At 40.0% G+C, this 13,396-nt stretch overlaps 1 protein-coding gene across 1 annotated transcript in view; it reads right to left on the bottom strand.

The window, feature by feature from the left end:
• Positions 1-13,396, bottom strand: part of card11 (caspase recruitment domain family member 11) — a 719,724-nt gene that overhangs the window by 203,651 nt on the left and 502,677 nt on the right. Inside the window, exon 19 of the mRNA XM_031893621.1 lies at positions 12,382-12,477. Within this exon, the coding sequence (XP_031749481.1) occupies positions 12,382-12,477 (96 nt within the window). The remainder of the gene's footprint in view (positions 1-12,381; positions 12,478-13,396) is intronic.

Here is a 13,396-nt window from a genome sequence, read left to right as displayed (position 1 = left end):
CCTTAATGTACCAGTTTTTATGAATATTTGTGAAATTTTTTAAAAATCATTTCAAAGCTTCCAATCTACAGCTTCTTATCTCCCACATATCATTAGGTACCAAAATAAAACACCCTAAAATATAAATGCCAGGGGTCCATAGGTAACAGTTTGATAACAAATATGCACTGGGTCTACCTAAGTATGTGGCATGTAGGGGCCCCAAAATGAAAATACGCCCATATGCTTTATCATTTCTGTTGTTTCAGTTACTGCAAAATCAACACATTTACTGCATTTTATTATAGTGGGTAAAGCCACAAAAATGAAGTGAAACCATATATTTTTGGAAAGTACACATTCCTCTGAAACTAAAATGTGTACCTGTGTCTTTCTTCTCCAAAGTAGCAAGCCGCAAAGCTTTTCTAAATTTGGGACAAAATTTCCAAAAATCTCCTCAAATCTTTCACTTTCCAGCATCTTTTCTCCTAAATACTATTAGGTACCAAGATAAAACATCCTAATTATGTACCCCAGGAGTCCAATGAACAGTTTGATGCCAAGCGTGCATAGTATGTGGCATGTAGAGGCCCCAAAGTGAAGATATACCATATGCTTTATCACTTCTGTTGTTTCACTTACTGCAAAACCAACACATTTACTGCATTTTATGGGGGGTAAAGCTAGAAAAAAGTACATTCACCCAAGAAAACCATAGATTTTTGGAAAGTACACATTCCCCCAAATCTTAAATGGGTACCCCATGTCTTTCTACTCCAAAGTACCCGATCGTAATGCTTTCCTAAAATTGGCAATTTTGATGAGATTTCTGAAAATCACCTCACAGCTTTTACTTTGCAACATCCTACCTCCCACATACTATTATGTACCAAGATAAAACATCATAATTATGTACCCCAGGGGTATACTGAACAGTTTGATTCCCAATGTGCATAGGTTTACCGAAGTATGTGGCATGTAGGTAAAGATAAAAGTAAAGATACCCCATACAATCTATCATTTCTGTCATCTTGGCTATTGCAACACAAACACATTTACTGCATTTTATGGGGGGTAAAGCTAGAAAAAAAGTACATTCACCCCAAAAAAACATGTATTTTTGAAAAGTACACAATCTAAAGTATAAAGCTGTAAAGCTTTTCTAAAACTGGCTGTGAGGTTTGATATAACATCTTATATTCTCATATTGATATAATCATATATTCAAATATGCGTCTACTTTGGTAACTTTGATATACTTCGTTGCTTAGTATATCAGGTTCCATTTTAGAAATGTATCTCCATTTTGTAACTGCAAACAGCAAGGCTTGAACGTCTCATAATAGTTGATTTTCTCAAATACCCGTACAATTACATGGCTTGCACCTTGCGAAATATACGGTTTGATAAACAACTTAATCTTATCTCTGCACTGACGCATCTTTTTGTCCTCCTTAAATTCCTGTCCTGCACCTGCCATCCTTGAAGCTAATGAGATCCTATTCTATTTTTTATAATAAATTCCTTTGTGTCTGCACATACACCAAAGTTATAAAAGCTATGAGCACGTAAGAATAAACTGAACAAGTTTGAACTTCCATTGTGGTTGCGTCCTTCTTGTTCCCGTAATTACGTCTTTGTCCTGGCAGGAGAGCTCCCTTATGTCCCTACAATTACAGTCAGCGGTCAGGAATCCTAACAGTTTTATGGTACCAGGAGTGGGGTGTTGTCAGCTAGACGGGTAAGTATAACTCTACTGATTTTGAGTCTTACTCTGTCCTGCTATGACACCGCCGTGTGTCTGTGCTCAGGCATCATTTCATTGAAGTTTGCATACAGAGGTTAATTTATAGTGTGCTTTGGTAGCATGAGGTTGGCCGCTTAAGTTTGTTATACATTCCACAGGGAGCCTCCTTAAGGGATCTTCTTACATTCTCTATCTGCCAATATTGTTGCTAATTTTGTACAGTGTGTTAACTGAGTTTTATGCAATATGGGGAATTCTCTAGGTAAGGAGAAATCACCCAGGAATGACAGTTAAGCTGTAAATATTCGCTTTAGAGAAACCAAAGATGTTCCCGCATCTGCAGCCAATAAGACTGCCTTACAACAGCAATCTGATCCCAGACCGAAACCTGGTGAAACTCCCAGTCTGTTGAGCATGTTGCAGGGATGTATTATACTGATAATATAGAAGAAACCTCGCACTACAGTAAATTTTTGGGTGCACAGTATTTCAGAATTCTCAAATGTGAAGTGTAGTGTTATAGACACAATAACAAGTCGGAAACTGGCACACCTAATTAAGTTTAAAATATAACTTTTACTTTTAAATAGCTAAGATCCTGCTAAAATAAATAGAAAAGACAAGAAAAGAGAAAATTAAAAATTCTAACTCACACCCTGATCGAGTACAAAATATAATAGGAGTGTAACTATTATATTTTGTACTCGATCAGGGTGTGAGTTAGAATTTTTAATTTTCTCTTTTCTTGTCTTTTCTATTTATTTTAGCAGGATCTTAGCTATTTAAAAGTAAAAGTTATATTTTAAACTTAATTAGGTGTGCCAGTTTCCGACTTGTTATTGTGTCTATAACACTACACTTCACATTTGGGATGTATTATACTGACCCTTTCATTGACAATTTAGCAGGGTGGACGGAGGGAATGATAAGCACTGATTCGTTATTCAGAGAGGGTTCTCTCTCTGATCTTTGGGTACGTACTCCGCAAATCTCGAAAGGGCTGGAGATCGCAGTCAGGGTCAACTCTCCTGCAATATGTTGATGATTTATTGTTGTGTAGTCCAGACCGAGAAAGTTGTGAAAAAAACACTATTTCATTGTTAAATTACCTGTGTGAGGAGGGGCACAAGGTATCGGTCAAAAAGGTGCAGTATTGTAAGTCATCTGTGCAGTATTTGGGTTTCTTGTTATCACAGGAGCAGATACTAATTAACCCACAGAGAGTCCAGGCAATCTCAGGCATGGTTGGTTTTTGCAGGCAATGGATACCAGACTGAAACTGGCACACATGCATGTAAGGCTTTACAGGAGGCATTGGTATCTGTACCTGCACTCAGTCTGCCTAACTACAATTTGCCTTTTGTGTTGTACTGCAGGAAAAATTGTAAGGCCATGGCTGCAGTCCATCCCAGATTCACTGAAACAGTTATAAACACATAGCATACTTCTTTAAGGTGCTACCGTCCACCGTGCAAGGTATGCCTGCCTGCAGGCGCTAGCAGCTTGCATGGTAGCTGTTGAGTCTTATATTGCTATTACCTTATTCTATCCTACAACTCTCTATACTACTCATCATGTTCTGCATGTACTAAAAAACCTTACCACTCAACACATAACTGCCCAAAGACTGTCTGGGTAAGAGGTCATATTAACATCTACAGCTAACCTCAGCGTTAAATGTGCTTCAGCCACTTCCATTCCCATACCCATTTTACATGCCCTACTGTGTCTCCCCATGAGCAAGAGCCCCGGCCCCATTGATAAACACTCATGTCTCGACATAATACACCAAGAGACCACCCCTCACTGGGACCTCCAAAGTACCCCTTTAGAAGAAGGTCTCGAGATTTTTGTAGACGGTTCTTGTTCATGGCCCAATGATCACACATATCTAGCGGGTTATACAATTGTTTAATTACCTGATATTGTGCATGAAGCAGCTGCTATTGCAGTCTCCTCCGCTCAAGTAGCAGAACTGGTAGATCTTACTAGAGCCTGCCAGCTGTTCCAAGGACAAGATTTAACCATTTATACAGACAGCAGGTATTCTTTTGGGGTTGTGCATGATTTTGTCCTTATTTGGATATGCAGGGGTTTCACAAGGGCGGATGGTAAACCTATCACACATGCTACGCATATAGAAGATTTGCTGCAAGCCTTTATGCTTCCTCGCACCTTAGCGGTAGTTACCGCTGGCGACCATGTAGCTAATGTCAATGCTTTAGCTGACGCTGTGGCGTGATGGGTGGCTGCAGTTAATGAGCTGCAGTTAAATGCCACCTCTGCAGATTTAACATACTGGCAGGATAATATGTTGACCATCGACGACAATGGTCAAAAGGAGGGATTATAGGTCTTCTGAAACATGCAGCGCCACTGTTCATTATGCAGTTTCATAGTGTAGGTCATGTAAACAGGAAAGTCATAGCAAGTGAAATACTGAAACGTTTTTGTGTTTTAGACCTAAAACAGATGGTCAACGAGCAACAAGTTTACTCACATGCCCAAGACAACTGGAGGATATCAATACCTCCTTGTCATAGTGGACAGGTTCAGTAGGTAAATGGGAGCAGTACTTACCTGCATGACTCCGCATGCTAGCACCAAAAAAAATCCATTTGAAATTTTAATGGGTAGGCCTTTTCCCACTCCGTGGACAAGGACTCCCTTGGTCATTTTACCGGGTGATTTGGATCAGATACGGGAACAATATGTAACTGAATTGATAAAGGTTTTGAATGGTCATTACGGTGATGTTTCGCTTTTTTTCTATTCCTCCACAGAAACCTAGACACCCGTATCAACCACAAGACATCATGCTCATGCGGAGACTCCATTCAAAGAAAGGTGAAACAACCCCATACGGAGACCCCACCACTGTGATCACCAGAACAGCCGTCTTGACGTCTGACAGTAACCAATGGATACATGCAGTGCGCCTCAAGAGGGCCCCTGTGCGGATTACTCCACAGGATATTCCATCCTCGGACGATGGCCCTACCCTGTCCTCGCCCCCGGAAATGGCTGTCAAGTCTGTCAAACTCTTGTTTTAGCAGGAATGTCTACCTCATCATTTTCTTCAGCACCATGTGCATATATCACCTGGGGGAAGTGCCCTGGTTGTGTGGACAGTTTTCAGACCACCCTAAAGGGAACATGACGGTAGATAAGAGCATTAGACATACGAGATGATAATTTGTGGGAATATATGGCAAGAGTTATTCTGAACACTAGTTACATGTGCCTAAAGGATGTCACTGCAACTGAACGGACTGGGACTTGTTTCGTAGCTGTTGCCACCGCCACAAAAGTACTAACTGATATTTTTCACATTAAAAACAATGACTCTGAAGTACAAGATTTTGATACAGAAACACGTGACCCCGTATATGCTTATTTTGCTGAGTGACGGCCCACACCCAGTGTGCAATGGGCTGCCCTCGCAATGTGCTAACATCACTACAAACATGTCATGTAATTATACTATTCTATCACCTAGTCTAGATAAACATGTGTCGATGCCTAGAGGCTGGTTCTCCTCTTGTGGCAACACCTAATTTAATTATATGCCAGCTAATATTTCCAGTGGACCATGTGCCCTAACTAGACCCAGTTTAGCTATTCCTACCACCCACCCTGCGCGGTCCACTCAGGCCCAGCGCCCTAAAAGGGGTACGGATTATGAACACTTTCCCGAAGACTGCGAATCAGACTTACACCTAATGTCTAAGTCTGAGATCATAGAGCTAAGGCTCTCACTGGTAGGAGTACCAGGATTGACTATATACCAGGGTAAACAAATAAATAAGATTGCTTGCATCATAGTTAATGCTATTAACGCATTAACGCTACCGTGCTGGTATAGCAAACTTACTGCCTAACTTAGGAGACGTTAGAAAGGCTGTACTACAAAATCGTGCAGCGATCGATTATTTGCTTTTCAAGCATTATCATGGTTGTGAATATTTTGAAGGCTTATTCTGCTTTAATCCTTCTGATCATACACACGCAATTAACCAACAGTTTGACATACTTCATGGTTTAGCTGACAACATTACCCAACACAAGGATCAAGGTTGGTGGGACTGGCTTACTAGCTGGCTTCCAGACATTAGCGGTTGGGTCAAGACTGTTGTCTTTATTATTATGAAGTTGTCTTTATTATTATCATTTGCCTAATTATCATTCAGTGTGTGCATTCATTAATCTGCATGTGTTGTTCATGTAATTATGATTAAACTTTAGGTGTTATCACTTTGTGATAAAAGGGAGGATACCTAAAATTTCCCCCTCCGTTGATTTCATCTTGAATATGTTATCACTTCGTGATAAAAGGAGGGATTGTGAGGTTTGATATATATAATATATATTGATATAATCATATATTCATATATGCGTCTACTTTGGTAACTTTGATATACTTCGACGCTTAGTATATCAGGTTCCATTTTAGAAAAGTATCTCCATTTTGTAACTGTAAACAGCAAGGCTTGAATGTCCCATAATAGTTATTTTCCCCAAATAGTACCCTTGCACGGCTTGCACCATGCGAAATATACGGTTTGAAAAACAACTTAATCTTATCTGTGCACTGACACATCTTTTTGTCCTCCTTAAATTCCTGTCCTGCACCTGCCATCCTTGAAGCTAATGAGATCCTATTCTATTTTTTATAACAAATTCCTTTGTGTCTGCACGTACACCAAAGGTATAAAAGCTATAAGCACGTAAGAAAAACTGAACAAGTTTGAACTTCCATTGTGGTTGCGTCCTTCTTGTTCCCGTAATTACGTCTTTGTCCTGGCAGGAGAGCTCCCATATGTCCCTACACTTACAGTCTGCGGTCAGGAACCCGAACACTGGCGATTTTGACAAAACTTCCAAAAATCACCTCAAAACTGCACCATCTTTTCTTTTACAGGTCATTAGGTAACCATATAAAAACCCTATATATGAACACCAGGGGTCTACCGAACAGTTTAATGTCCAATATACATAGGTTTATCAAAGTACATGGCACTTACAGACCCTGAAAATCTCCTAAAAAACATTGCAATTTGCAGCATTTATCTCACAAATTTTTTTACATACAATGTCAAATCACCCTAAATGTAAACACCAGAGGTCTCCTGAACAGTTTGATGCCAAGTATGCATAGATGTACCAACGTATGGGGTATATACAGATCCCAAAGAAAAGTGTGAATTTTTTCACCTGCCAACTCAGCTTCTGCAAACAAAGCCACCAACTGCATATTATGAGTCGTAAGTTCCCCTAACTGTACAGAGCCCCCAAGAAAACCATATATTTTTGGAAAGTATGGTACACATTCTGACAAATCAAACATGGCTAGGACATATCTCCCTACACCAAACTACCAAAGAACAAAGCTTTCCTAAACTTAGCGGTTTTTATTACATTTCTGAAAATCAGCTAAAAATATTACAATTTGCCAATTTTATCTCACACAGTTTTTTAGATACAATAACAAATCATCCTAAATATGATCGCCAGAGGTCTACTGAACAGTTTGATGGCCAATATGCATAGTATGTGGTTATGTACGAACCCCAAAATAAAAGCAGTGCATATGAATTTTTTCACCTGCCAACTCAGCTTCTGCAAACAGAGCCCCCGACTGCATATTATGTGTTGTAAGACCCCTTAACTGTACAGAGACCCCCAGAAAACCATATCTTTTTGTAAAGTACATATTCGGACAAATCAAACATGGGTAAGGACATCTTTCTACACCAAACTACCAAACAGCAAAGCTACACTAAAAGAAATGCAACAAACAACAATACAATTGTAAAACTGCAATAAAACCACAAAAATGAAATACACTTAAGCAAATCAATGAAATAACAATAACAACGTGGTCATAATACCTGATCCAATGGTCACACTGTGAAATAAATAGGTTTTAGGGTAAAACAAAATGATAAAATAAGGTGTTAAAAAAGGTGTGTTTGTGTGTAAAATAGTTTTTAGGGTAAAACAAAATACAAAATGATAAAATAAGGTGTTAAAAAAGGTGTGTTTGTGTGTAAAATAGTTTTTAGGGTAAAACAAAATACAAAATGATAAAATTAGGTGTTAAAAAAGGTGTGTTTGTGTGTAAAATAGTTTTTAGGGTAAAACAAAATACAAAATGATAAAATAAGGTGTTAAAAAAGGCGTGTTTGTGTGAATGTATGTGTTTGTGTAAATGTGTGTATATAGGTAAAAAAAAAAAGGCCACTTACCTTTTTTTGTGAGAAGGAAGGTCCCTTGGCTGCAGAGAGGGTCCTGGATCGTCACAGTCACTGAAGCAGGAAGTGAGTGGGTGGGCTCAGAGGGGCTGCACCAGGAAGCTCTTAACAGCAGACAAATGTGATCCATGTCTGCTGTTAAGAAGTCGGTCCTGCCACAATTGCATTGCAGGACCGACTTACCAGCCCCCTTGGCTCATGGCCGAGGGGGTTGGGGGCTCATCTAACTCTCTGCACCGGCAGCAAAAGCCACTGGTGCTGAGAGAATCCCTTTTCTACCAAGAACGTAAGTACTACATTGTTGACAGATAAAAGCTTTTTTTTTTAAAACAATGTAATACCTACGTTGTTGGCATGGAAAGGGTTAATGTGTAAACATATTTGTGTATTATTTATTCACAGTGTGATTGTCCTTAAATTGCGAATATTTATGAGCACACTCCAAATTACACCTTAACTTTGGTATAAAAAAAGAAATATTCATTAAACGGATTTTGCAAATTAAAAATTTATATTTGCAAAGTGAAAATTGGCTATATTTGTGCACAACACTCATGCACAGTGACCATGCTCATGCAAACCTCAACCTCATTTGTGAGCCATTTGCAAATTTTTATGTGAAATACGCATTTCACAGCAATTCACACAAAAAAAGGGCACAGCAGTGCAAAATGTAGTTGTTTATGGGAAAACATGCACAAAACAACCATATGCAAATAAAATATGCGCTGCACAGACTTTATAAATGACCCCCAGGGAGTAACAAGAAAAAAAACAACATGGAAGCTGTGGAATTAAAGAAGTTACAGGGAGATACATAAAAAAAATGGCAACTGTTGTTGTGCGATTGAAGAATTTGATACTCATGTGCAGAGACACTATGCTGGTAGTGGGGAGAGGCAAGGGGGACACAAGCGGCGGTGCTGGTAGGGGGGAGAGGCAAAGGGGACACAAGCGGCTGTGCTGGTAGGGGGGAGAGGCAAGGGGGATGCAGCTCCAGACAGTTGCTGAGGAGAGAGAGGCACAGTGAACGTAGAAGCCGGCGGCCATGTTAAAGATTCATGAAACAGTGAAACAAGTATGTAGAATGTAGCAGTGTATCTCTGTAAATCTTTCATTAGGCAAGCTAGAAATATAGCGTTTTTACTCAGCAATAGTAGTACTATTTAATAGTGTGGTTAATAGATTTTGACTTTCCTTCTCCTTTAAGTTTAGGTGGGTTGGGGCTGTTTGGGGTTTGATTGCATGAGTTAGCAAGAAACTGTGTAGTTGATGTGTTAACCCTTACAGCCGCCCGCCTGGTCACGTACATCTGTGGTGGTGTTCATGACTGGGATGAAAGATTTAAACCATGAGGTTAGACTGTCAAGGTTGGGACTGTTTTGCCTGAAAAAAAAGTGCTTGCGAGGGTACCAGAGGCTACCCCTTTAGGTTAGATGAAGCGAACTATTATATGAAACAGCGTAGGTGGTTTTTCACAGTAAGGGCAGTGAGGCTGTTGAATGCTCTTCTGAGTGAAGTTATGAGGGCAGTACTATTAATGCCTTTAAGAAGGCCTGATTTCCTGAGCAAGCATAGTATCCAAGGCTATTGTGATACTAAAATCTACAGTTAGTATAGATGTGTATATATGGTTTATGTATGTGAGTGTAAACATAGGTCAGAATAAAGGGCACGAAAGGGGTCCAAAACATGTTGTGTATGGCATAAAAATAAAAGCACTTTTTTGCAGAAATTTTGCATTTTGTCTCGTGCTCCCCCCTAAATATATTTTTTCAACTGGACATTGGCTGAGAGTGCGGCTCTATTGCTGGGGGTTTTGATGCATGAGGTCAGGAAGGCTGGGCGCAGAGGACCTATCTAGTCGAGTATAGGTCAGAATGGGTTTGTGTGTGCTGGATTCACTTGGAAGGGCTGAACTTGAGGGACTCTTTTTTCAACCCCATGTAACTATGTAATCTTAATCAGCGGGAACCAACTGGGTACACCTTGGAGTGTCTTACAGCAATATGATGGCTTTTAAAATGTGAGTGCCATGGTTAAATGGTAATGATCTATATCAGTGCTGTCCAACTTCTGTGGCACCGAGGGCCTCCGTGGTGGAGGGCCGATAATGGAAGCTAGTGTTGACCACTCCCCTTTTTAAAAGCACACCCACGTTATCGCATGCCCATAGCCATATTAATGGTGGTAGTACAGCAAAAACCTGCCATACTCTGCCTTCCCTACCCTGCCTGTGTTTGCCATACTCTGCCTTCCCTACCCTGCTTGTGTTTGCCATACTCTGCCTTCCCTACCCTGCCTGTGTGCGCCATAGTTTGCCTGCCCCACCCTGCCTGTGTGTGCCATACTCTGCCTTCCCTACCCTGCCTGTGTTTGCCATACTCTGCCTTCCCTACCCTGCCTGTGTTTGCCATACTCTGCCTTCCCTACCCTGCCTGTGTGCGCCATAGTCTGCCTGCCCCACCCTGCCTGTGTGTGCCATACTCTGCCTTCCCTACCCTGCCTGTGTTTGCCATACTCTGCCTTCCCTACCCTGCCTGTGTTTGCCATACTCTGCCTTCCCTACCCTGCCTGTGTGCGCCATAGTCTGCCTGCCCCACCCTGCCTGTGTGTGCCATACTTTGCCTTCCCTACCCTGCCTGTGTGTGCCATACTCTGCCTTCCCTACCCTGCCTGTGTGTGCTATACTCTGTCTGTCCTATGCTGCCTGTGTGTGCCATACTCTGTCTGCCCTATGCTGCCTGTGTGTGCCATACTTTGCCTTCCCTACCCTGCCTGTGTGCGCCATACTCTGCCTGCCCCACCCTGCCTGTGTGTGCCATACTCTGTCTGTCCTATGCTGCCTGTGTGTGCCATATTTTGACTGTGTGTGCCATACTTTGACTGTGTGTCCCATACTCTGCCTTCCCTACCCTGCCTGTGTGTATGGCACACACAGGCAGCATAGGGCAGGCAGAGTATGGCGCACACACACATGCAGCCTACAGTGACACAATGCTGCCACTGCTCCTACAGTCTGCACAATAACTATATATTAAAAAATGTTTTAATTGCAGTACCACCATGAACAATGTAGGGATTAAAAGGTGTGAACAACACAGGGAATTAAATTTTTAAACAATACAGAGGGTTTACAGCCTGAATCTGAGGTGTAAACCATGCAGGGGGGCAGTACTGATACCATTTAAAGCTTACACAAAGGTAAGTTATCAAAGCATCCAGACAGGTGGGGGGCCACACAGAGGGGGGTCGCCAGTTGCACAGCACTGATGTATATATTAAAAGAAGTGTTACATTATTTGAGCACTCATTTTATAGTGGTTTAATACTGCTGTCTGAGAATATAGATTAAAGAATTGACTTAAGGCATAAAACGTTCTCTACAGTCTGTGAGAACCCACCTTGACCATGAAGTCTGCAATGAATTAGGAAGCTAATTTTTTTTATCACATTTTCTATCTGAGAAATTAAAGGCAGTGAGAAACCTTTTCATTGCTTGAGAAAGGGTGTTACATTCTAAAAAAAAAGTGTTACATCATATTTATTTCCCCCCTGTGCTGTAAGCACTGGCTTTGTTTGAATATATTGGTTTTCTGAGCATTATATCTTAAAGAGAACAGAGATAAGAAGCTGGCAGTGATATACCAGAGACCTAGGACATCTGATATTTTTTAAATCTTTTCTTATAACCTGCCATATAGATAATATATAATATATATATAATAGAGTGACCATGCAGATCGCTGATATAGTTATACAATACATGTATAAAATATATATTTTATACAAGTATAAGGAAGAAGTTGCCTAAAGTCACAGACAAGTTGCTGAATATACTATTAGTATAGCTAATATATGGAATCATAATATATTGAACAATGGTGCCAGCATGTGCATACATACACTATGCTCCTGGGACAGACAGTATTTGACAGTCAGTGGGCCCCAAGGTGCTGTTTCCTTTCACATGCATCAACGATTCGTGTAAATGTGTCTGGGAATGGGAAACTTCAGAAGTGGGTGGGAGCGTGTTCTTACTGAGATCCCTTGATTTGCGTACCTCTCATCTCCCACCTAATTATGTTATTAATGCTTGCTTTGCATTTTCCTGGTCAATTATTCAGAAACGTTTTCTGTACATTTTAGTGTAAAAAGATGTTTGTGTTGTAAAATGTCTAAATGTTGTTGTATAACAATTTGAAAAACTCTAATTAAAATTATAATGCTGGACAGAATTTAAAAAATATAAATGGCATGACCACATAAAATTCAGAAAACATAAACTGGGGTTTGAAATAAAGAAATTAGGCAATTATAAATATCAGAAGAAACAGTCATACTATAGCTCAAAAATAAATTGGAAAAGTTAAATGTTAAAACTGTTTCATGTTGAGTCACCTGCAAAACTTGTCCAAAAAGAAAACTTGCTCTTGAAAGTCTTGAAGTACTCTTGGTGTCGAATTGGGCAACTATGTCATCTGGCTTTTGAGTGTTCTAGAAGATGCAGATAAAACAATGTCACCACTAAAAACTCTATGCAGAATTTCTCCTGTTTTTAAGAACCTGAAAAATCTATGTATTTGCAAGATCCCTCCATGATACAGTTGAAACCGACCACCATAACAAAATTGCAAAACATTGTATAATCAAAGTAAGCAATATTAAAAAGTTTATATTATGTGTAAACAAATAAATGTATCAGTTAACATACAGACATTAGTAAATAGTGATGTTTAGGGTTGGACTGTTGTACCAGAGTACCAGAGAATTTACTGGTGGTTTTCAGCCCTAGTGGCCTGCAGCCAAGGACAATTACTATAAGTACAATATGGTTAATATGAGACCAACTGTACATATAGTACTATAAGGGATAATGAACCCTTCACTGTGGAGTTATGTAACCGTAGGACCTGGGACCTAAGGTGCCCAGGAATGGGTTGATAAAAATTGCTTATTGGGCCTTGTATGTGTTTTCTCTTCCTTCTTTCTTCTGAACTCCGGTGGATATTCTGATTGTTCAAGATTGTTAATGCCCTCTTAAAGGCATTAACAGAATCTGCCATTACCACAGCTCTAGGAAGGGCATTCCACAACCTCACTGCCCTCACCTACGCTGCTTCAAATGGAAGCTCCTTCTATTGACAAAGATTTTTTTTAAAAAGGTGAACAGTCTTTTAATTACCATATCAGGATTGTATAAAAAATGTTATAAAGAAATGTCAGTTGCCAAATCAAAAAAGCAATCTATTTCACTGGAGTATATGACCATATGTTAATCTGTTTAAGTTCATTTAACCAGTGCAGTCTTAGTCTCCTAGCAGAGGAATAAATATTTCAGTGTTGTGGTAAAGCTATAAAACCCATCACAAGTGACTACAGGTTGGAAGTCTTTTACTGCAGGAGCACATTAACC

Source organism: Xenopus tropicalis, chromosome 9 (genome assembly GCF_000004195.4).
Source record: "Xenopus tropicalis strain Nigerian chromosome 9, UCB_Xtro_10.0, whole genome shotgun sequence".
Classification (NCBI taxonomy): Eukaryota; Metazoa; Chordata; class Amphibia; order Anura; family Pipidae; genus Xenopus; species Xenopus tropicalis.
The sequence above is the reverse complement of the archived record's forward strand: the minus strand, read 5'-3'. Positions and strand labels throughout refer to the sequence as shown.